The following is a 25,468-nucleotide window of genomic DNA, read 5'->3' as shown; positions in this document are numbered from 1 at the left end:
TTACTTTGGATTGCATTTCGACATGCAGTGAAAAGGAAACCGAAACGTTACATCTTAGTTCCCTTCCCTTGGTTTCACTGTCAGACTATGACCAATATGTCATTTTTATACTGGGAAAAGAGATCCTGCCCTGTCATTCTCCTGCTGCTCACAACTGGCTTTTCTTCTTGATTCGAGGCCCCCACCCGTCTTCGCCGTCCATGCCCCGGTCTCCGGGATATGGGACGTATCCAGGGCGACGCCGTAAGGAGGGCCCTCCCCTGGTGATGATGTTCCCCTGTGTCCCCTGCGGCCGAGATGTGGAGCTGGGAGAAAAGGGCCTTACTGACTGTCTGCGCAACCTCACCTTAGAGCGTATAGTGGAGAGGTAGGTACCACACACACACACACACACACACACACACACATATGCACACACTCTTCAACCAAAACAATGAAAAAATGCAAAGCTATGTACATAAAACTCCACCCAGTGATATAGTCCTTCAGTGCTGATGATGTTTGGGGCCAAACGCACATGAATAGATGACTTGGTCCTGAAAAACAGAAGGTGTGGGAACATGTCCAACTCAGCAGAAGCTGAGCTGGTGAAGAATCCTGCAGAGCGTGCACTGCAACACGCTGTAGCTACCGTGGCTGACTGTGTGCTTCCATTGTCTATTAGTCTTGTGCTCACTTTGTCACCGACTCATCAGTGTTTGTCTCTCTCTCTCTCACAGTGTTTTCACAACCTTTCATTTGGCTTTGATTAGAACTTTTTGAACATTTTTTTTTATGCTTTTGACTACAACTGTTTTATTTGGTATTGAATTCTTGACAAAAAGTTATTTAATCACAATAGAACAAGCCATATAATTAAAGGCTAAAGCAATCTTTCTTTTCTTCCTCCCCCTGCTGCTGTCCCTCCACACCACCACCTCCGCCAGGTACAGACACACAGTGAGTCTGGGCAGTGTAGCTGTGATGTGCCAGTTCTGTAAGCCTCCTCAAGCTCTGGAGGCCACTAAGGGCTGCGCTGACTGCAGGTCCAATTTCTGTAACGAGTGTTTCAAGCTGTATCACCCGTGGGGGACGCCGCGGGCACAGCATGAACACATCCAGCCCACGCTCAACTTCAGACCAAAGGTAAGACATTGGGGCACTTTCACACATCTGCGTTAATAATAACATATCTTAAATACCACTTTTCAAAAAATATGTAATAAAGTGTTCTGTATCTACAGAGATGAACCAGTTATTTTAAAAATCATAACATTTTAAACCCTTTGGTACAACTTTGTAATATGGCACCCTTTGTAAGGAATGTAAGTCATAACTAATGGCCTCATTGATGGTTAATAAATGTAACTAAACTAATGCCTTACAGATCAGTTATAAGCCAATCATAAAACAATGTTCAGGTTGTTAGGTTGTGAAAAAAAAAAATCTGTCTGGTGTTGTGATCCTTTCTATGTGTTAATAATGCTCTTGTAAATGTTGGTAATAACCCTAACCCTAACCCACTTTCTAAAAACCATTAAGCCTGCAGTTATAAAAGGTTTTATGTTATTAATAAAGGGTATTTACAATAGTGAATATACTGTGCAGTTGTAAGTGGTTACTAAAGAGCTTCTTAATGAATTAAAGAGCTATAGCTAATAATATAAAGCGACATCCTGACAACCTGGTAACCATTGAGATGCTTCATAAATATACACACATCCTCCTAATGATCTACTTTTTCTCCCTTGGGGTAAAATGTGCTTCAGGTAAATAAGTTTGACTTAATTTGACTCCTGTCCTCAGGTTCTGACCTGTCCGGAGCATGACCAGGAGAAACTACAGTTCTATTGCAGGTCCTGTCAGCGGCTGCTCTGCCCTCTCTGCAAACTGCGCCGCATCCACACCGGACACAAAATCCTGCCTGTGGCCCATGCATACCAAGCCCTGAAGGTATGACTCTGAATCTGACATGGTCTGGACTGGGTTTCTCTACATGTGCTGCAAAATGAAAGGTTTAATACATAGGACAGTTCTGAAAAGCCCACTTTAACATTTAAACATATAAACAAACATATAAGATTGAAATACATTACTGTGTTACTGTGTACTTTTATGTTAGTATGTTAGTTTTGGAATTATATTATACTCACTCAACAGTAAGCATGCTATTCACTTCTCTACCTTTTAAAGTCTAATTATTGAGTGAATTCATTTTGATATTTTCCACAGTGAAGTGATGCAGTGACTTAAAAGTGATTTAAAAAGTGCATTATTTCAAAATGTCAAAAAGCAGCTTTCAGTATATCAGAGACAAACAATGCACAGTAGTATAGAACTGTACAGGAAATGGGCTGGTGCAGAGTTGATGTAAGGCTGTGTGTAACAATTAAGCTGCCTGGTGTTTATTTGTTGTTCGCTGTTTATTTGACAGGAGAAGATTACGAAGGAGATGAACTACATTCTGTCCAACCAGGACACAGTTCTGGGCCAGATTACCCAGCTGGAGAGTTCCATCACTCAGACTGAGGTGATTAATACTTTGGGCTGACAAAATGTTGCTGAACATGGAATTAACACCAGCAGCTAAACACCATAAAACAGTTGCAGTCGTTTGATTTTTTCCAGCTGCTTTGACAGACAGCCAGCTTGTATTTGCTCACACTTTCCTTTGTGACTTCTCTCGTAATTGTTGAAAGTCGTTAAGTCTTTATTTTAAAGATCCCCCTAAATACCATTTATAAGCAGCACATAAACAATTAATGCATTGTTTAAAATACAGTATAATGTAGTTGTAAGAAGATATAAGGACATTTTTAAAGTCTTTTTTATTGTATTTATTGATAATACAGTATAACATAGCTGTAATCATATTTAATGATATGTGATTACACACAAAAACAAGCCCTTACAGTGTGCTATAAAATCTTTTATTAAATATTTTCAAACATGTACAAATATTGTATAGGCCAGTTTAATACTGTTTATGTTTAATGTTCTCATGAAGACAATCACTAGATTCCACCTGGAGCTTTCAGCTGCATCTTATGGTCTTCACCAGCTGATTGGGTTTGCTCAGTTATCATGAGAGTGAGGAATAAATATTTATTAATAAATAAATACTGTATACATATTGTTTATTTGTGCAACAGCTCTAGATTGTATGTGCGATTGAACCGGTCTGACTCAACTGTTTTTCTTTTGTTTCCTAGTGTGTATTGATATTACCTCTATTCAAGTTAAAATCATTATTACATTTCTTAACATTTGGTCCATGCAGATGAAGAAATGAGTAAAAATCAGCTGACACGCTGTTATTAATCCTATTGTTATGGAGTGCACAGCAGTAATCTGTCCATTGTAACATCCTTGTTTGGAATCTATCATGTGAAGACACACACAGGCTTGTTTTCATTATCTGTTTTTGTGTACTTTGAGCTCTTTGTACGTTGTAGTAAAACAGTTTCTATAAAAGGCCCATTGAATCAACCTGACTTAGAATCAGCTGGGTGTTTCTCAATGTTAAAACTTGTCCGTCTGTGTTATTCATCACCAGGTAAACAGTGTGTCAGCCAGAGAGCAGCTGGCTCAGAGCATCAGGGATCTGACGGCTGCTCTGGCCGAGCGACACGCTTCGCTCACCCAGGCTCTGGAGTCGGCGCGGCAGAAACGAGGCGAGGCATTGGCTGCTCAAGTGGCGGAGAGACGGGGTTTGATGGAACACGCAGGGCTCATGGCATTTACCCAAGAGCTGCTGAAGGAAACAGACCAGCCTTGCTTTGTGCAGGCTGCTCGCCAGACTCATAACAGGTTTTCTGTTTCTCTATTTGGCTCATCTCTCTGTCCTGTTTGAACAGGTCTTAGATTAGTCTGGTCTTTCTTTGTTAGTTTCTCTTCTCTTTATTTTTAGAACAGGTTTTATACACACCTTAATTTTCTTCTGAAAACACACAAGCTTGTAATAACATAACAGAGTCTTTCTACATTCCTCGCTGCGTTGTTTGTAACCACTAAAAGGCCACAAGATAGGGCAAGTAGACTTTCAGTTTGTACTAGTTACAACTTAATTAGCTCTTGGCAAGAGGAGCTGTGTGAAAAAAGAAATGTTTTTCTTGTTAACTGTCAAACTAATATTTTTGCGAAGTCAAAAATAAGAAATGATCTGAAATAATCTTAAATGATTGTTTACTTATTGTCAACAAATCTCATAAAAAGACCAAAAGCAGCAATTAATTGATCCTACTAACAAGTGCTGTCTACGTAGCCAAACCCTGATATAGGTAATGATATATATATATATATATATATATATATTTGAATATATATAAATACATGGTCACTGTAGTTTGTTCAGAGTCAATCCCACACTGTCCTGCTGCCCCAAGAAATGCACCATTTACTTTGAGTAATATTTGCTAAAAACTACAGTGCCCATCTGTTATAAACCTGTCTTTAGTAGAACTGAATGAGAGACACAGATGTGATAGGAAAGTCTGAAAGTATTGAGAGACCAACGCATTGTTGGTTTCAGCCCTTTCATGGGTTTGACAAAAGAAAAACATAGAATGACGCCAGCCTTATCTTTTAAAAATCATCATACACCCCTCCCTCCTCATCAGTCTGTCTCCCTCTCTCACAGATCTTGATGAAAGCATCATATAAACACTCCTCTGTTCCTCTAACACTGCTTTCCCTGTTTTTCACTGCACCAGGTTGAGCAAAGCAATTGAGAATCTCCAGCATTTCACTCTGGCTGCTGATCCATCCTTCAGACACTTCCAGCTGGACGTCTCCAAAGAACTCAAACTCCTGACAGACTTGAACTTCATCCAGGGTGAGAAGGGGAGTGATGAGAGGAAGGAGGAGAGGAGGGAAAGTGCGGGGATGGAGAAAGTGGAAGGGAACAGGATAAGGAAGGAAAGGAGTGAAGAGGAGAAGGAGAGAAAGACAAGGGCCTTTTCATGATTACTTATACTGTCTAATGAAGCAGAAATGCCATGAAATATAGTAACAACTATGTCATGTTAAACTTCTAAATTTGAGTTATTCATGTAAACTTTCTATTAAAACCAATTTTGTCACAGCTCCCCTGGCTCCAGTGATTGATACCCAGCGCACCCTGGCCTACGACCAGCTCTTCCTGTGCTGGCGGCTGCCCCAGGACTCTGCACCCGCCTGGCACTTCTCCGTCGAGTATCGCCGTCGGGGTGTGGTACCGGGAGGAGCGTCTAGGGGCGGTATCAGAGGAGGATTGGCAGCCGCCCGCTGGGGCTGGCAGCGATTGGATGAAGTGAGTGGGAGCAGCGCTGTGATTGACAGGCTAGAGATGGACAGCGTGTACGTGCTGCGGGTGAGAGGCTGCAACAAGGCGGGCTACGGGGAGTACAGTGAAGAAGTGTACCTGCACACCCCGCCTGCACCAGGTGAGAGACTTTGACCTTGCCACAGGGGAAGCGCACCCATACAACAGAGGTGTACTCTGCCCTAGTTTGGCAACACCCCAGTTAACAAGGTGTTAAATATACCTTTAGACACTTCCTGGTTTGTAGGAAAACAAACACACCGTGATTCATGATTATGAATCATCCCCCACCTGCATTAAGTGTCCAGACTGTGTCTCTTTTATACATTTCTTTTTGAGAGAGTCTTTCTACTATTTTTGGTTAATGACTTGTAGCCACTTAAATCAGTGACAAGTGTATGACAGCTACAAAAAAATCTCATTAAGGCCACACAGCGAGCTGTAGTTGCTGTCAGGAGCCATTCATTTCTTCACACCTACTATTATTTATCAGGCACAATAAAAGCATTAGGATGGTTGCCATGGCGAGCAGTTAATAATTCATTCTTTTTCCTTTCTGCCCATTCCCATCTTTTTTTCCCCACCACCTTCAACACATCCACACCATCTTTGTCCTTATTTTGTATTGCTTCATCTTTCTCTCACGTATTATTTCCACTTCACAGCTTTGTACTTGTCATCGCTACTTCTACTTCCACGCTGCCAACCTACATGCCTCCTACGGAACGTAAGAAGTGCATTCATATCTCCTGACCGCCCCTTCGTAACCCCCATACAACATAATTATCTCTTCTCCTCTTCTTTCTCTTTGGGGTCATCCCATGCATCCTCTGTTCTTCCACCCCCATCTAGACGCCCACTCACCCCTCTGCCTCCCACTCTATAACGAGATCTGTCCGAGCGCTGATGAGGTTTGCTGTTTGTTAAGACGCGAAGCTTAACAACATGGATCGGATTCAGATCCAGGGCTTTTTAATGGTGAATTGGTGAATCCCTTGTGTCCCTGTAGGCTGTTTTTCCTTCCTGCTATTGCGTATGTTCCCTCTGTAAATTGTACTTCCTTTGGAAAAAATCTGCACTCCCCACAGCCAGAGCTTCTTTGTGATGCCTTCTGTATTTTACTCCCTGAGTCATCAGTTTGTAGATCAGTGTCCTTTTCTCTTCCAGTACTGGTGGGAGGAGGTGCATGCCTGCTCTCTGCTCCTCTCCCCCTAGTCTCTCCTCTCAATTGCCTTGTATTCTCCTCATTTCTCTTCTTACTGTAAATCTGTATCACTTTCCTTCTGTTGCCTCCCAAACTTCTCCTGCTGCTTCTAAAACCCCTATATGTCATTTTTGAATGCATCTGTCTCTTTGTCTTCCTTCTACCCTCATGTCTGCTTCTCCTCCCCTCCCTCCTCTTTCCATCTCTCTGCTGTGTCCTCTCTCTCCCCATCTCCTCCTAGTGCTCAACTTCTACCTGGACTCTCGCTGGGGTCTCCATGCCGACAGGCTGGTGGTCAGTAAAGAGCAGCGCTGTGCTCGCAGCGTCCCTGGTCTCTCTCTGCTGCAGGCTGCTGACAACGCCCTCACTTCCTGTCACCTGACCTCGGACCTCCTGGTGGGGGATGTGGCTATTACACAGGGACGGCACTACTGGGCATGCTCAGTGGAGCCTGGGTCTTACTTAGTGAAGGTGAGTAAATTCTAGCAGTACAGTCTACATATTTTGTGTACTGAATACAACATACTATTAGTGCATACTGCCCAGTATGTGGAATATACTGAAATAGAATATTGTTGACTAAATAAGAGTCACAGTTAAAGTTTTAAACAATACATCCTTAGGTACTATTTATGCATTTAACACTCAAAACCTCAGCTGATCAGCCTCACCAGGACTGTGTGGGTGTGGCTTTGATTGACAGTAGTCTGGCAACATAAGCAAACAAACCAACTGTCATCACATTTTCAGTGTTGTTAAATCCTGATTGGTGCATGGAGGTATCTCACCACCTTTTTCCAACTGAGTCCCGCTCACTTCAAATCAGCGAGAGGAGTACAGAGAAAAACACAAACACAGGAATCTCATCAAGAAGACGGTTATGTCTGGAGAAAATAAGTCACCTTATAGTGAGCCTTTGGCCTACGAATAATGTCCCTAAACTGGGTTGTTTCTAAGGAAATGACAAGTTTGCAAGCAGTTATGGGATGGTTTTGAGATTGTACTTATTTTGTATTTATATTGTAAATATACACATACTTCAATATGCATATCTTAATACCCACATGTGCATCGTATCACTCATATCTGTAATCACATAGTGATTACAGATATGAGGCTTATGAGCATTGTATTAATAATCACCAGAGAAAGGACAATCATCACGTAAAGATGCTGGTATTTCTGCTTGAGGTAAAAGAGAGAATTAGATCAATCGGTTTTGTGAATATTTGCTACAAGAGACATGTTTACTTAATTACTTTTACTTTACTTTTTTGAACAGGTGGGAGTTGGTCTGGAGTCCAAACTGCAGGAGTGGTTTCACCTTCCACAAGACATGGCCAGTCCCCGGTGAGTAGCAGGAATATGACATGGAAATTAATTGACAAAATTAAAGGAAATAGTAGTACGTAATCAGAGGTAAGTAAAGTAACTATGTACATTCACTCAAGTAATTAAGTACAATTTTAAGGTCCTCTATTTGGATATTTCTATTTCTCTACTATGGGGAAATATTCTACTTTTTACTCCACTACATTTATCTGATAACTCTAGTTACTTGTTACTTTTCATTAAGATTTTACATAATCGGATAAAATTTATTGTCAAAGACTAGATTAGTGGTTGTGGTTCCCAAACCCTGACCCTTAAAGAAAAGCAGCGTCTGGTTAAAGTTCCTTGCCACATTTCAAAAGTGAATACAAAGAGTAGCAGAACTTTTCAGAAGTTTTCTCTTTGTTCCTACCTCAGTTATCATCTCACAACCCCTCAGATTTATCTTGTGACCCTTTGGAGGGGGCCTGACCTCCAGGTTGGGAACAGCTGGACTTCAGTATCTAAAGTAGTTAAAGTAGTTTGTACTTTTACTTTTGATACTTTAAATACATTTTGCTGATAATACCTCTGTATTTGTATTTAAGTAGGATTTTGAATGCAGGACTTTTACTTGTACTTGAGTATTTTTACATTGTTGTATTGGCTTTTACTTAACTCATCCTCATTTTTCAAACTGTGCTCTCTCTCCAGCTACGACCCAGACAGTGGTCATGACAGTGGCGCAGAGGATGCCCTGGACTCTGCTCCACCATTCTGCTTCCTCACTATGGGGATGGGTAAGATCTACCTGCCCCAGCACAACTACCACCACCACAGTAACCATGGGAACAGTATCCGAGACCCCATCAGCAACGGCCCTTCCTCACCCACAGGCCTCACCTACCCGCTGCCGCCCCGGCTTGGTGTGTGCCTTGACTTTGAGAAAGGTCGCGTCACCTTCTATGATGCCCACTCTCTGCGACCTTTGTGGGAAGGTCATGTCGATTGCTCCGGCCCTGTGTGCCCGGCTTTCTGTTTCATTGGTGGAGGGGCGCTGCAGCTGCAGGAGCTGGTGGCCAATCGCAATGCAGATCAGACTCCGGTCAGAAGGGTAACCATCCAACCTCGTGTGTCTAATTTAAACAACAACTGACGGGTGATCTGAAGTCATATGGTAATTTGGAATGTAATCGGTAATTGTGAAGTATTTACTCAGCTAGAGCGAAACGTTAGACATCTCAGCGATTTTGTTTTGTATTTAATTTTCTTTGTATAAGAAAATGTTTCTATAGCAACAAATATGCAATGTAATTAAGTTTTTTACATTTTTGTTATATGCAGTTTTGCAAGAATTATTGCTTAAGTAGTGTCTGGTATACCAGCACTTAATATGTAATTATATCTTTCATGCTTGCAGGCTATATTGCATACATTTATAAAGCTAATGTAGATGCAGCACCACACAATGTCGTCCTTCCCGTAGAAGCTTTACTCTGTCATTTCATGTCCTTAATGTAAAAGGTTTGAGCTTATGTTTTAGAGATATAAACATTATGTGAGTAAAAAAAAAAGGCCTCGACTATTTTATTGCATCTATAACTAAACTTGTGTTTAAACACACAGATTTCTTTCCAGTCATTCACCCATTATGATCCCAACCAAAGTGATTGTTTTTCTGGGATGTAAATGTGGTAAATTAGAGGTAGAGAGGAACAATGAGGCAATACTGTAATTAGAAGCTCCAATTATACCTCTGCTGCACAGCTAATCACTAGTTTCCACGGTTTTGTTTGTGCATTGCTATTTTGTATTTCAAATACATGAGTCTGATGTCTGTGTGTGTGTGTGTGTGTGTGTGTGTGCATGTGTGTGTTTACTTCCCTCTGTGCATGGGTACGTGTGTGGTTTGACTGATAACAGCATTGATTCATTGGCTGGCGGTAAAAAAGTTGTTTTCTCGCAAACAATACTTTTGCTTTTTTCAACCTCGCTTGATTGTAAGTTAATGAGCAGCGCTTCTTATGAAACGATTAGCAGATTAAATCCATGTAAACTTCACCTGCTGGCAGAATGTTTGCAAAAGAAAAATGGATTAAGGAAATAAACACTGAATAAATGCAAATTGTTTAAATTACAACAACACCTTCTGTTTCCTTTTGTTTGATTGTTTGATTTGATTCCGCTTCATCCAGTTTTTTAATCGTTCACAATCACCTGCTTCACTGTGAGGATGAATCTTTGCTGTTGTTTCACCACTAGGGTGCAGCAGGACACAGCAGAACACCAGAGACGGCTCCAGCCTCGTCTGAACACACTGCAGCTATTATAACTGTCCGAATATTTTTATTTGGAAAGATTAATAATTTGTCCCATTTTCCATACAAATAGTCCTACATTATAGGATATTGGCAAAAAAAAAATTGGCATCCTTTTCTGACTCTCCTCTACAGATTTGCTTTTATGGATCTCTTACTTTTATGGATCATTAAATCATACATCACCTGCCTTTTTTGTTATTACGTTCCCAATTAACGGTACAGTTTCTGGCTTTACTCTTTTATCTATAACCATACATGCATTGCCACACTTTGATTGATCACTGATAGCCACGATAATAAATGACTATTATAACAGCACACAAACCTTTACAAATGTTGGCTGATCTGGGCAAGCATCATAAAGTAAAACTAGACAATTCATGCCAGGTTTTGAACTCTACAGAATAGCATTTATTGCCAAATGGTCTCTTACATTTATGTATGGGCATATGTGTGTAGGAACCAGTAAATCAAACTTTATTGTTTACACACATGCTATACACATTCACATAATAACAGACATACTTGTTCTTTAAGTCCTACATGGCCTCTGATATACTGAATATATCATGAGGTTAGTGTTGTAAAGTGCAAAGGACGCCACCTTATTAGCTAATCACAATTTAAAATAGAAAACAGACTCGGCAGACCCCTAAAATACCTTCAAATGTTGACATTTTTGGCCTTCCCTGATAGGAAATAATACTGTTATGGAATTTTACACATATCAAAAATCATGCGTGACTATGAGAAGCTTGCTCAATGAAACACATTGGGTGAAAGTAATGAATAGTGATGAGCATCTGCTTTCGATAGAGATATTAACACCTCACATGTGTAGGTACTTAGCATTGCTTATGTAAATGTGATGTAAATCGCTGGCGTTTACCTTTTATGAGCTTCAATATGAAAATCCACATGTGTGTTTAATTGGACCCACATTCAAGGAGAAACTGTAGGGGGATTTGGGTTTGCCTCAACCACAAAGGGAAAATAAAATAGTAGAAAAAAAAGAGAATTGAAAAGAAAAAAATAATAAAGCGCACAGCCTTGACACAAGCCAAGATTCTTTTTTAACGTCCTAATACACACAGATAAAAATACTGCCTCCAAAGGGAGGTTTAGCTCTGATCCCCCATGATATAGAAGAACTGGAATGTACTGTAAAGCATGAATACAGCACAGCACCGCCCTCCACCCCCACCCCTTGTGCTTGCTGCACCTCTCTTCTTTAGTCCAAATCTGTAACAGATTGGGTTTAGTCTGACTGGAGGTATGCAGCCACAACACCACATGTAGGGGTCTACATAATCCCTCCACTGAGTATTAAGCACACAGCATGGGCATTATTTTAAAGACCTGGCAGGAATTACCAATGCATAATCTCCATGATCATCATTTAGTATAGTTCAGAGGGAGAGGATGGGGGGGGGGGGGGGGATCATCTGAACTTATGAAGGATCTCAGAGCTGTATACAATCTGTGAGAGACAGTGTGGGGTGCCATCTGGAGAACACATAGGACAGGGTCTGTTGGAATCCGCTAACCCGACTGTCTTAAACAACATCAAGCTAAACCACATGTTCAAAAGAACTGATTTGTTTGTTGAACCTGCTTTGTGGTTTCTATAGCCTGAAGTGGAATACATTGTTTATGGGGAACCTGCTTAATACTATTCTGCTGAGTCAAAGCCATTATCGTGGATTTCTGTGATGGAGGCCTGCAGTAGGAATTAAGTAGGCAGGGGGTGAAACAAAAAAAATGAATATAATGTGTTTGTGCTGCGAGCCCTGTTTCTGACATCTGCTACTTATAGGTGTGGAATTTCCATTTGATTGAAGAAGTAGATAAATTATTAATCTTCATAAGCACAAACCTCTACATTACAATCACAAGAGGTGACGACTTTAATTTCACTGATCATCCACTCCCTCTCCATGTGTAACAGGTTATTTGCTGAAGAGACTGAATCACATTCACATCATTCATTTCTGTTACTCGGTTTGCTCTGCCTTTAAATTCGATAACGTTGCCTTGATATTATTCTTCCAGACGTGGCCACAGCTGAAACATTTATGTATCTCTTTCACGTACAGTACATCCATTCACCCACGAGACTGAGTAGCATTAATAATATACAACTTCCTGCTTTTATCACATTGATAATCTGAATAGAGGTAGGAGGAAAAAAATCAATCAGCTAAATGTTGGCTAAGAGGATTTGAGGGGCATAGCGGGGCCATCTTCCCTCACGATAATAAATAAGGGGTGACAGTAATGCTAGACAGAGCCCATATGGTCACATACTGTAACCCAGTGCACTTCAATTGTGAGAGAAAACACAGGGCTAATTCAATTTAACATTTACACTCCAGTGACATATCCTACTCTGTTGGATTTGTGTTCTGCACTTTGTTTTCTCTGTTTAATGATGCAGTGAGTATTATGTAATGATCGTGTAGTTTATTGCATAAATCAAACGGCATACAGTGCACAATAGCACAATTGGAGTGCCCAGTGACGTCAAACGCTACATTACTGGAGTGATGTAAATCGACATTTTGGGAAATACCTTAATTTGCTTTCTTGCCAAGAGTTAGACGAGAAGATTGATACCACTCTCATGTCTGTTGAATATAAGGCTACAGCCTGCAGCTGGGTAGCTTAGCTTAGCATATAGACTGTAAACAGAAGGAAACAGCTAGCCTACCAGCACCTCTAAAGGCCAGTATTTAACACGTAATATCTTGTTTGTTTAATCTGTACAAAAGCCAAAGTGTAAAAACAAAGTGGTAGTTTTATCAGGGGTTAAGTGCTGGACTATTTCACAGCTCCTGGCCATTTCACCGTCTTTCCAGTCTTTATGCTAAGCTAACCAGTTGCTGGCTGTTGCTGCACAGGACAGATATGAGAATGATATCAATCTTTTCAACTAACCTTTGACAAGAAAGCAAACAAGCATTTTTCCCAAAATGTTGAACTATTCATAATAATGATACATGACCCTGCAGCAGGCACTGTACACTACCTGACCAGCACCAAACAACAGACTGCAGATAAAGAGCCAAATATTTCCCTGAGGAGTTTATAGAACAAAAAACAAGAGCTAAAATGAAAGTGAATATTGGATTTAAATTCATCTTGTAGCCAGAAACACAACTTCAAATAAATTGTAATGTTGGACTGCAACTGCTGGATATGTAAATAAGAAACACTTTGTCAATGTTGTGTCCAAGTGGCCAAAAAATGTGTTATTGCACAGTCTGAAACCAAGAATGTGGGGATCCTATCCTTTGGAAATGATTTACTTCTGAACCCAAAGTAACAGTTCACTGGTTTGAACCATTAAAATCCTGTCTTTTGGATCATGTAAGAAGTGGACCAAACTATATTACATAGCTTTTGGCCCTAAGCTGTAACTTTAAGGCTGGCGTAACTTCAGATATATGTCTTTACGCTCCACCTGTAACTTAACAACTAGGATATTATTGTTTCCATAAAACTGAGGTGTGGAATAGCATTTTAGCGAGACTAATGATACAAAATTCTTCATAACAAATGGTGTGAGCAGGTGTGGGACTGTTGCACGCCTGAATAGAAACCAAGATTTTTGATTGAGCTTTATGTACTATGTGACATATCCATTCAGCAAGTCAGTCAGTCAGGACGCAGCATATTTTGAGCGGTTTTCCACCGTGGTCAAACATGCTGAGTCGGACCTGAATAGCCCCATGCACAGTTAAAATTCCAGGTCTCTCAAAAGTGAAAGGCAAGTCAAATCAGTATGTCAACAGGGGATCTGTAAACCACACGTTTCCTGGACGGCTCTGTCAAGACCAGCTGTGCATACATCATAGCCTGCATGATCTGTGTGTACAGTTAAAGAAGGAAATAAAAGACAGACGGGGGGAAACACAGAAAGAAAGAAAGAAAGAAAGAAAGAAACAGACAGAAAAAGAGACAGACATGCAACAACAGATACCAACAGACGTACAGAGAATATGAGGCGGAGGAGGGAGAGTTGGTATTTGATCTGTGAAAGCAGTCTGACCATCTCTCTGAAGTCTGACAACTCCGTGGTCCCTATCTGTTACCATGTCAATACTTCACAACAACCCATGGCCTCCTCGTCTCTCCCTCCTCACCCTCCAGATGCTCACCCAGTGAAGGGGTGAAAGGTTGGCAGGTGCCTGGGGGAGCAGCTAGGAGCCTCAGGGTCAGATTTCTGAGAGGTCAAGCAGTCGTAGTCTTTGGGTGGAATGCGCGGGGTGGGGGGACAATATGGCTAGTGTCCAGAGCAGGAGATAGACAGGACCACAGAGCAGCAGTCTCACCTAATCAACTTCATTTACAGGCAATGGCAGACAGCCACGCCTGTCCGAGGCGACCACAATCAGCTTTCAGGGTATTACCCACTGCCCTCCGCAAATCCATAATCCTTGAATCCTTGAATCCTTGACCTTTTGCATTTTCAACATAAAGTCAATGGCAGTCACAATGGCATCGACAAATGTTCATTGCATTTGTGTGAATTCAGTTCCAAAATTGATCTGTAATTGTGAAATAAATAAGTGGCTGCACCTTTCAAGTGACAGTTATTGATTATATGTGACATACTGCACAATAATTTAATTCTGTAGCTTGTTTAAATGCAAACTGCACTGTGGTTAGTCCATGGAATCAATTGACAGCATATTGATGTGTGCCCAGCCGAGTGAACCCACGTGATTTCTCTGACAATGCAAAGCAACATGACTTCAGCCCTGAACGTCGGACCTAATGTGGTGGAGCAAGAAAGGACACTGTCTATATAATGAGAGACCAAAGGGAATATTTCATATGCAGGCAGTGATGCTCGCATTCATCGACTGGACTTAATGAGTTTATGTGTGTAACTTCACGTTCAGTTTGCCGTGTTTGGCTATTTAATACATGCCCTAGTTTCTCCAGAGCCCCTTCATTATATCAGTGAAATGAGTCGATAAAGTGTGCAATGTCAACCCCGAAATCAATGTAGTATTGGCAAGAGGTATGTTGCCTTCCTGGTGGTTTACAGTTGTGTACGGTTAGCAATCAGTTTTATTTCACCTATACTGCAGCTACTTCTCCTTAAGACGCTGTGTGCAACAGATCTATCATGGAAAACGATGCAGGGAGCAGAGAAAACTACTGGACAGAATTCCCCTCTTCCTGCCATTACCATCCATTATGTAAACACAAAATGTGATCAGTGTATTCCAGTCTAGACATGCAGCCCTACATCATCCGCCCCTTGCTGAGTACACAGCACTGACCCACATTAATACATTTATAATCAATGCCTCCTCAGGTCCCGTGCGCCGACTCGCCTATCAGATGTTGAAGGAAATTGTGCAGTCCAATTTAAAATGGCCCGGGGGGAACTTTCATAACCATGTGCCAATTAGTTCCACTGTCAATAATAGTAATGCTAAAGGACATTGTGTTATAGGGTGAGGGGAGAGGATAGATAGAGGGAGGAGGGGGACATCATCAAGCTTATGCCCGTTGCTCATTGTTAATGGCTGTTACACTGACAAGAAGCATTTGATCAGACACACACATCCACATATTGTGGGCCGTGGATGTGGTTGAGGGGGTTGTGTTGTGGGGCAGAATTACACAACCCATGAAGATAATAAGTAATGACGTCTTATAAAGGTCAACAAACAAAGCACTAGTGGGACAAACAGAGGCCGTGTGATGAGATTCATTAGGACAGCATTGAGAGCGTGGAGGGAGAGAAAGAGGGGATGAAGGGGGGGAGCATTCCTCTGCTGTTTCACTGCAGCCGTCACAGCAGCAGCTGAAACAGGTGTGTGTCTTTACTCGGGGCACCAAGGGCAAGACAAGTGCTATTCTCACATGGTTCAGACTGGTCACACTTGACCACATTCTGACCTTACACCCACTTGAGTAGCCCAAGACTTCATTAAGTAGGCCCTAAGTGGCGCAGGGGTCTCACAACTATTATCTCGGCCATTTAATACAGACTCTCCCAGTCACTAAATGATCTGGGCTCAAGGATATTTATGAGCAGTCTGCTTATCAACGTCAAAAACTTCAGCAGCCCTGCTTTGAATTCGGGGACCCCTGATGAGCTGTATCATGGGGCTCTCCACCCCGATGCATCTACTTTGATTCATGGTCACCTCACCTGTCTGAGGAGCCTGTTCTTAAACTTGCAAAGTCATCCCACAAACTCTGCTTCACTCAATATGGTCTGTCCCGGCACCAAAGGAATTTGCAAGAGACAGGTGCCACTTCAAGTTGGAAGTAGAATAGATTAATGAGTGCTCTCCTTCAAGGAGACAACACAAACACTTGATTGGGAGAGCAAACGACTTGCTTGCTTGCGATATAATTGTGATTGCTTTCTTTATACTAAATGGCCCTTTCATTATGTGATGGAATAATGTTTACTTCTGGTGTCTATAGAAAACCAGGTGTAATCAATCTATTTTTATTATTCCTGCCTTGGTGAAGGTTTTAAACCATTATGCCTGACAAAACAAGGCTTTTAACAAAAGTTTTCTCCTAAAAAACAACCAAAAAAAACTTGGTTTGACGAGAGGTGAGATTTGGCATAGACTTGGCATGAGACTTGAATTGGACTCAAGTCAAAAGAGCTCTATTACTGGTCAATTCTTCTGACTTTCCAACAAGAAAATCATGGAATTTCTTGTGGCTACATTATAAAACTTCTCCTGATTCAACTGGAATCAGTTTCTGACTAAGTTTGAGGTAATGAGCTTTGAGAGACTGCCTCATTCCTTAAACCACTCCTAATAGTTTGCTGATTGGTCTGGCTTTTAGCTTCAATTGAGTGAATTTGATTCCTTCCAGAACCAAAATTTCATAGCCTTCATAACCCGCAGCTTTAAAGATTTCGGCTCGTTTTGCCGGATTCATCTCTCCTTGTCAGGAGTATCAGTTCTCGCTCCTCCACCAGCGATATCCCCGGAACCTGGACATCATGACACATTTTTAGTCACTCTTTCCTTTTCCCAAACACATACACACACACACACACACACACTCTCACACACACACACACACACACACACACACACACACACACACACACACACACACACACATCTAATGACAACATAACACACAGCTATGGTCTCCAGCTCAGGAAACAGAGGGTTCCTGTTTTTGAGTCCCAGCTCTATTGTTATCTTGAACAGCATTCTGACAGTACATGCTCTTTCTCTTTCCCTCCTTCAGCCTGGTTTTCTCTGCCTCTCCGGCTCTTGCTTCACACACTTGAGATATTACGCAATTATCATCTAGCTAAATCTTGATCCCTGTATAGCTCTTTAGCGGCACACATTCTTATCTGGACCTTTCATTCTACTAATATTGACAAAGCCGGAGAGATAGAGTCAACACAACTCTCCATTACCACTTTTCCTGTTTTATCTATGCCCCTTATCTTTGCTTTCTGGATGGAATCACACAGTCACTCCTATTTCTGCACTTGAGGATCAAGTATCTCCTCTGCCATCGCCCTGTCTCGACCAATCCCTCTCACATACCGTCTTTGTGCTTTTTTCCCCTCATTGTTTCTGCCTACACTGCTATACTGACTCTCTGTTGTGGGAACCAAGGTGCTGCACACAGGCTATTGCGCAGCTGAAGGTGTTAGGGGGATTGAAGAAAAGTCTGGATAAGCAACAGCTGGATTTAATGCACCATTAAGGTCATTGGTTGTTCAAGCTGCACCTGCAAATCCCCTGATTTCACCCCCCCTGTCTAAACCTCTCTCCCCTGTCTGCTCCCTCCCCTCCCTCCTCTCCTCTTTTGCTCTTTTGCCCTCTCCTCTTTCGTCCACATACTCAGTCACCCTTTCTTTTCATTCCTGGCGCTCTCTCTCTCTCTCTCTCTCTCTCTGGTTCTTTATAGAAAGTAACTGCTTCACCCCTTCTCTCACTCTGGTTCCCTACATCCCTGTCTCCTTTTTTTTTTATCTCACTCTGCATGTCCCTCTCTCTTGTCCTTTCTTTCTATCTATGACTCTCTCTAATTCTCTCCTGTTTCAATGCCCCTCCTGCTCGCAGGCTGTTGTGTTGTGTCTGCCAGGCCTTCTCGGCTGGAGCACAGGTTTCCTGAGTACTGGAACGGAACAGGAGCTGGCAGGGAGATACACTGAGAAAAGCCAGCTCGACTGTTCCCACTGTGCGTCCCACACGCTCACACTGCTGCTCTTGCCGTTGCAACACAGGCAGGACACAGCACACGCTATGATGTATGTAATGATGCAGCATGTCATGGGTAATCCTACCTGGATTCAGTTTATTCTATCAAGGCAATGGAGTAACCTGACCTTCACTCTCTGACATGTATCATATCACATCTTATCAAGTGAAGCAAGTAGGTCCAGGCTGTTTCAATTTGCAAGAACAAAGGATTTCATTCAAAAATAGTATTATTTGATTTGATTCTGAAGATTCTTTTTTATTTACCACTACATACAAGACAAATTTGCACATAGGCATTATGTTATTATATTATACATTTTGATAGTCAATCAATCATTTAAGTAATTTATCAAGCAAATGAAAGCCAAATATTTAAAAGTTTCAAATGTTAGGATCTGCTGCTTTTCTCTATTTTATTGTAAATTGAATATCTTCATAGTCAACATATTAATCAATAATGAAAGTAAGCATTAACTGCAGCTCCTTGTGTTGCACCTCCTTGTTAGGAAAATCAAATGCAATAAACATGCACAGACATTTTGGCCATAGCATACATCATGGCTGTTTTACAAAGCCATTCACAAGATAAAGCATCCTCAAACTACATTGCAAACTCGCAAAAACATAATTGTTGATTTCAGGATTACACATAGACCCTGACTGTCTTCCAGTCTTGAATATAACAGTCTCCATAAACAGAAGAAACTGGCTTTACCCCTCTGGCAGGCGCGCAAATCGTCACTTACACTATTAACACTGGTGCAGACAGACATAAACACCACCGTCCTAAGAATAACTCTCCATTTTTTGCCAAAGAATGATGTTTATTTCTCAGTGGATTTTTAGTGTGTCCCTCTTCCCAGCTAACTGAATGATGTTTACTTCTCCCACTCCTCCTGATTTCACCCTGGAGAGGTCTGTGCCCTCTGCACCTGGACAGTTCACCACCCTGAATGAACGGACGTGTCCCATAGCACCTACAGAGACAGTGAGATCAAACACCAGGATGTTCCCAGCGGCCCCTAATGAAATTGTTGTTGGATTCCTCAGTTTGGAATAACATTAGTATTTATGGATAGCTTTCAGCGCGTGCTAATGGTAGTAATTTTCAAAATGGCTTTTCTAAATTAAGAGGATGACACACAGAAACAGTTAGAGGTCTAATGTGTGTTAAAAAGCCTGACTGGGGGCTCATTAAAGACTCAGTTGAAACAAATTGTTTTTTCTCTCTCTCAACTGACAAGGTATTGGTGTTGTAAATATATCAGACAACAGTCTAAGCAATCGTTTAATGAAAAACACAGATAGCAGCAAGATTGAGATTTATTGAGAAGTATAAAAAAAAAACAGTGGCTGATAACTACAACAAAATAGGAAATATAGAATATAATATGAATCAGTACACCATTACATCAAGGATGTATTAGTAATAGAATATATAATTTGTAAAACATTTAAATATAATAAATTAATAATATGTAAATAAATACTTGGGTTAACATACATAAGATAATTATCAAAACATGTAAAACAAGTGAAAAACATTACGATCTCTTGGTTTTCAATAGATCTCAAAGATAGTATTTGAGATTTGAAGTCTATAAAGAATACATCTTGATAATGATGAAAGGTTTTAATAAGAGTTTTTTTTCTAATAATATGACATTTACAAATATTAACAAGAAAATTACCAATAATTCAGTTGATTTGTTGGGATTTCTACAGTAACGTGACAGTAACTACATTTCCCATAAGTCGCCACGGTTTACGTCATAAATCTGCGCAGAGCTGAGGTGGCGTTTGAGAGGAGGTAAACACGTCGGATTATTTCTTCTAAAACAGATTATTAAATGAAATGCCTCTTAAACGAATGAATACTTGAATTGAATCAGTTGCTTTTGTATGACTGTTTAATGTCTATCGCCCACCGGCTGTTTGTCTTCCTCGTGTGTTGTAGCTAGATATCTAACACGGTGCTACTTCGTTGTGCTAAAGCTAAGCTAATTGAATGAATAGCTTTTTAACGTTTCGTTTCTCTGTCAGGTTGTTTTCCGGCTGCTCACCTGAAGTCCCCGCGGCAGCTCGCATCATGACAAAACTTCTGGAGTGGTTGTTTGGTGTGTCGGTGGTGGGCGCAGTCTGGGCTTTGGTCACTTTCGACCTGTTGGATCTGAGCCTGCCGCACACCTACAGAGAGGTTGCCTGGCCGGTGCCTCTCTATCTACTGATTTCATTCGGCTGCTACTCCCTGGCCACGGTGGGATACAGGGTGGCCACCTTCAATGACTGTGATGAGGCAGCGAAGGAGCTGCAGGAGCAGATAAAAGAAGCCAAAGAGGACTTGAGGAAAAAGGGCTTAAAAATGTAGAACTTGAGAAGGACTATGAGGGACTGAAAGGGATGCACGGACCACTTTCACACACGATCAATTGTCTGCATTTGTGATGTTAGAGATGCTCAAAAAATGTGTGTCTCTTGTTTAGGATATGTGTTGGATGAGTCTGAACTCTGATCTGACACCCTCATTTCCAGCAAACATGATCTGAACATCAATCATAATAACCCGCTATTCAGCAGTCTCATTCAGTGGCATGTCTTTCAGATTAGATATTGATCAGATGTGCTTCAGGAAATTAGAAATTAATGGCATAATGGATGATTGCACCTTGAAAAAAGTTATAATTTTCATCATTTAAAGACCTCTTTTATAAAGTAACTGGTTGATATTCACCATCAGTGTCTGTTTGAACCAGTTTGTAGCAGGTGGTTTTACTGGTTGACACACTTTACACCAGATAAAAGAAGCTAAACGGAGAGCACACATGATGCTGTCTTTGGTTGCAAACTACACACAGTTAAATACCCTGAGAATCACTTGTAAATTATCAACTGTAACCAGATGCAGATCACTGAAATGCCAACAAATAAAACCCAACGGTCACACTGAAACAATCTGACTGTTTCCACTGAAAATTCTCAGATGCTTTTAATCTGTCTCAGCTCCAAAATAGTACTACACAGTGTGGACCTTGTTGTGTGTGTGTCTGGAGATTGTTGCCCATCAGTGTCGATGAACTAGATTTTATCTGTATAGAATTGTACATTCCATTGTCCAATTTCTGACTTGTGCCCTGCGGCTATTGCTGGGACTTAATTAAATTGGAGTCTATTTTGTTCAGTTTTTCTGTCTACAAATGTGTGTGTGTTTGTGGGTTGGGGGTACCGTTAGGGCCGGGAGGTAGGCGAGTATGTGCGTGAGTGCTTGCATGTATGATGCATTCCTTCTGCGAGCATAACCCACATGGCCCGAGGGCTTTATATCAACTTCTCAATGCCTCCCTCTGTGCTAGAGACAGATCCCTTTTGTCCCCTTTTGTAGTTAACGACTTGAAATATACATTATACGGCATTTTCTTTTCTTCCCTCACAGAGGTTTGCTCCAATCAGCTCAGTAAGCTAAGTATGTAGTTCTGAAGTAATCTGATGTTGGCAAGTACCGTTTTTTGGTGTGTGAGCCTTTAAAAGGCTGCCTGTGCTCATTTTCAGTGAGTCCCCGCTGTGCATAAACAAAGCATAGCCTGGCCAAAGGCATCATTATAGGGTTTCAAAAGCTCCCATAACTTAAGAACAAATGCAAAAGAGTCGACAGTTCTCTGTGTGCAAGCGCTGCCTGTTGTGCCGTTTGGCTGCAGCCCCATCATGCCTTGCAACGTCACCCCCCATGAATGTCTGCAAGCTGTTGCAAGAGCAGACTGGATGAAAGGCAACCTGTTATTTACCAGAAAATCTTCTACTTTGGCAATTACACCAAAGGTTTCCCTTGGTAGGCAGTTATGTCCTCACTCGTAGCCACATGTGAACTAGTTAATCACTTTTCTTTGTCGTCATTCTCCCCAAATGTAACTTTGAAGACATCCATCTGTTCAGTCTTTTTCTGCCGGCTATCAGACAAAAGTATTTCAATCAGATTAGGCGAAACATTTTACAGGCCGTATACAGTGCATGTGTATATTAACAGTGCAAGCATTTTTGTGCCTTTTCCTTTTAATCCCTTATTTCAAACACACAGTACATAAACTACATCCCAGATTTAGCCCTTTAGCTTTTACATGATAGCGTAAAGTGTAATCTGATGCACAGACAGAAATGTACGAAAAGCTGTCCCATCATAAACAACCTCAAATGTTCTAGCTTTGTTTCTTTTACATCTCCAGGCATTTAATTTGCAGCAAACGTGAGGCAACTAGCTTCACCACTGCTGCTGTTTGGTGAGTGAGTGGCAGTATTCACAAGAGAGGATGCACCTGATAGAGTACAGTAACATGAAGCACAGCAAAATCCATAATAATGACTGCATAGTAATTCTGTATGTCTGCCTGTCAGTCTGAAGGCTGCCTTAGCAAGTCAATTTTAATCATGCCTCTGTTCATGTATTTTTTCCTGGTGATAATGAGCTTCCATATATCACTGTAGGAATCAAAGTTTTACAAATTTCAATTAATTATATAATTTACTGTAGCAGGTCACTTTGAGCAATAATACAAAACCAAAGTTGAGATTCATTTGTTTTTCACTTTGAAGATTTGACGCTGGTTTGTTATGAATTATCTAAATGATTTACACACTCTTGTACCAGAAAGTGGTAAGTACACTTGTTCACGTGTCATCTTAAATCTCTCAGTGATGTAATATGTCGAAGTGGTAACTTCAAAATCCTCTTTTTCTGGTTTGGGGGTATGAGAGCCACTTACAAGCCTTTCGTAATTGCTCTGTCTGTTTTCGACAGAGGATTTTGACAGTGAGGGAGGCTGAGTAAAATGACAAACGTGCACAGAATGTTCTTCACCTTCTGCTCCAAAGCGGCATGGTGAGAGGCGTTAGATACATTGAGAGAGGAGCTGAAAAACACAAGGAAACTGTAATTGGGATAGAGACAGTGAGAGGGGCAGGTCACGGGGTTGTGCCCGCAGCATGGCCCCACTGAGACCTCGAAACACTATAAAAAAACATTTCTAGAGACACTCAGTGACACTGCTGGGAGCAAATCCATCTCGACAGGCTGAGAACCAAAACTCAAAAATGATAGGTTATCATTTTTCTGCATAGAAAAGACTTTTTTTTCCCCACCCACACATTTCACAGCAAAACCTCAAAACCATCTAGAGACGGACAGAAAGAGAGATGGAGTTGGTAATCGAGGCCCAGAAGCCCTGCAAGAGATGGAGGTTTGATACAGATACAGAAAAGGGTGAACAACAGCAATGACAGGATGAGACAGTGACTTGAGGACGAATCAAAACAGGAGATAGATACAAAGAGAGTGAATGAATCAAAGGGGAAGAACAAAAGAAGTGTGGAAGTGAGAATGAATAAAAGAATGAAAGTGACACGGACAGGAAACCAAAACATGAGCTGGAACAAGACAGATGACTCTGGCAGAGGCCAGAGAGTGTGTGACAGGACTTTTTCGGGAAGAGGAGACCACACCCCGACTGCTGTCGATGGCAGGGGACCAAAATGGGCCCTGATTGGCCCAGAGCCTCAGACTTATTCTGTATAACCAAGGTGTTTCCTTCCCATCGGCCCCATCTGACCCTGATGTCATCTAAAGCTTTTACAGGCACTAAAGCAGGACTCTAGCAAAAGAGAGGAATAAAGGAGCTTCTAAACATGCAGCTACATTAAAACGTCATTTAATCCGAACATGCAGTGCATCATCACTGCATAAAAATGATGTAAAAAGTCACTCATGGGTCAGCCTATTGTTCTTTCGCTGCTCATAAACAGCTGCTTTGATATTTACAGGACACCGGGTTCCCATTCTAGGACAGCATGGGAGCTTATAAATGCTACAAATAGCTACAATAACATTAGGTAACCTCCCAGAGGTCCTGTAAGGTAGATCCTCCTGGCTCTTCTGAGTAGTAACATATGCCAGCAGGCAGACAGGGACTGGCCGTCATGTGTCCTGCTGATAGTGAGGCCTGACTCAGTCCGGAGATGCAGAGATAGACCAGCTGGCCGTGCCAAACCTACCCTGAATTGTGGAGTTTTTAGTGTCACACACTGTTGGCTCAGCTCTGACGACTGATAAATCGATAAATGCCTTGTTTTTCTGCATGTTAGGAAATGTTGGATTTAATATAGCCCCAGTTTGTGCCTCTAATGTATTGCCATTACATTTGAGGCACAGACCTAAGCATTTGTTTTTCAGAAATATTAATACTATGTGATCTTTGAACAAAACTAAGGGTCTGCAGCCGTACTAGCAGCACTGTGAGGCTGCTTTAAGACACAATGTTGCTTTGAGCATATTGCTAACCTCTGCATGCAAACATTCTCTCTCTCTATATAATCTATATATAATGCTATTATTGTGCTTGTATTTAGTCATAACCCCAAGTTTTGGGGTTAGGGGTTAGGGTTGATGAAATGTTAGGGGATCACCACAGTTCATCCTTGGGGTTTACCAAATTTCAATGCAATTCAAAAAATTTGGTTCTAATCCATACAGTAGATGTTGAGATATTTTGTAGGAACATTTTGACCTGCTGATGGCGCTCAAAGAAAGGTCAGAAGATTACCAAAGTCAGTAAGTTTCAGTCAGTAAGGGGAAAATGACATCCATACATAGTTGAAATATTTCAGTCTGATAAAGGTTTTCACCCATTTCTCAAGTTGGGCTACTAGTTAAATCCAATTAAAGGTAGCTGGAAATGACATACTGTATACCCATGTTCAAATTGTACAAAGTGAATCAGTTCAGTTCTATTTGTCTGTATTGATGTTACAGTGTATTGTTTTATATTTTCATACCAAATATGTATTACGTTTTTCTTGTATCGTACAAAAGGAGGCGAAAGCAAGGAGATATGGGATAAAAATCAGTTTTATCGAGCAGCAGCCGAAATTTCCTTTTCATTCAAATGATTAAAAAAAGTCTGAGGATTTCATTAGGATGAAAATACCTTAAGAACAGCTGTAGATGTTGTAAAACAATCGTTTAGGATTTTGAAAGATTTGCCGGTCATTTATTTTTTTGAAAAAATGGATGCTTAGTGCTGTGGCTTGAATGTAATGGTAATACATGAGAGGCACACACTGGGGCTGGATATAATATACACTG

General features: G+C 41.2%; 2 protein-coding genes across 2 annotated transcripts; both read left to right on the top strand.

Moving 5' to 3' along the window:
• The first annotated feature begins 254 nt into the window (after positions 1-254).
• On the top strand, positions 255-9,031 carry trim46b (tripartite motif containing 46b). The gene is made up of 10 exons (XM_070921503.1): positions 255-367; positions 927-1,125; positions 1,786-1,932; positions 2,414-2,509; positions 3,536-3,789; positions 4,692-4,813; positions 5,064-5,402; positions 6,727-6,956; positions 7,768-7,835; positions 8,511-9,031. Exons 1-10 carry the CDS (start codon positions 267-269, stop codon positions 8,950-8,952), a joined length of 1,998 nt encoding a protein of 665 aa, XP_070777604.1. The 5' UTR covers positions 255-266; the 3' UTR covers positions 8,953-9,031.
• Positions 9,032-20,124: 11,093 nt separating this feature from the next.
• Positions 20,125-21,294, top strand: dpm3 (dolichyl-phosphate mannosyltransferase subunit 3, regulatory). The gene is made up of 2 exons (XM_070922027.1): positions 20,125-20,152; positions 20,386-21,294. Exon 2 carries the CDS (start codon positions 20,432-20,434, stop codon positions 20,708-20,710), a length of 279 nt encoding a protein of 92 aa, XP_070778128.1. The 5' UTR covers positions 20,125-20,152; positions 20,386-20,431; the 3' UTR covers positions 20,711-21,294.
• Positions 21,295-25,468: the final 4,174 nt, after the last annotated feature.

This window comes from Enoplosus armatus, chromosome 16 (genome assembly GCF_043641665.1).
Source record: "Enoplosus armatus isolate fEnoArm2 chromosome 16, fEnoArm2.hap1, whole genome shotgun sequence".
NCBI classification, from domain to species: Eukaryota; Metazoa; Chordata; class Actinopteri; order Centrarchiformes; family Enoplosidae; genus Enoplosus; species Enoplosus armatus.
Note: the sequence above shows the minus strand (reverse complement) of the source record. Positions and strands in the feature narration are given on the sequence as shown.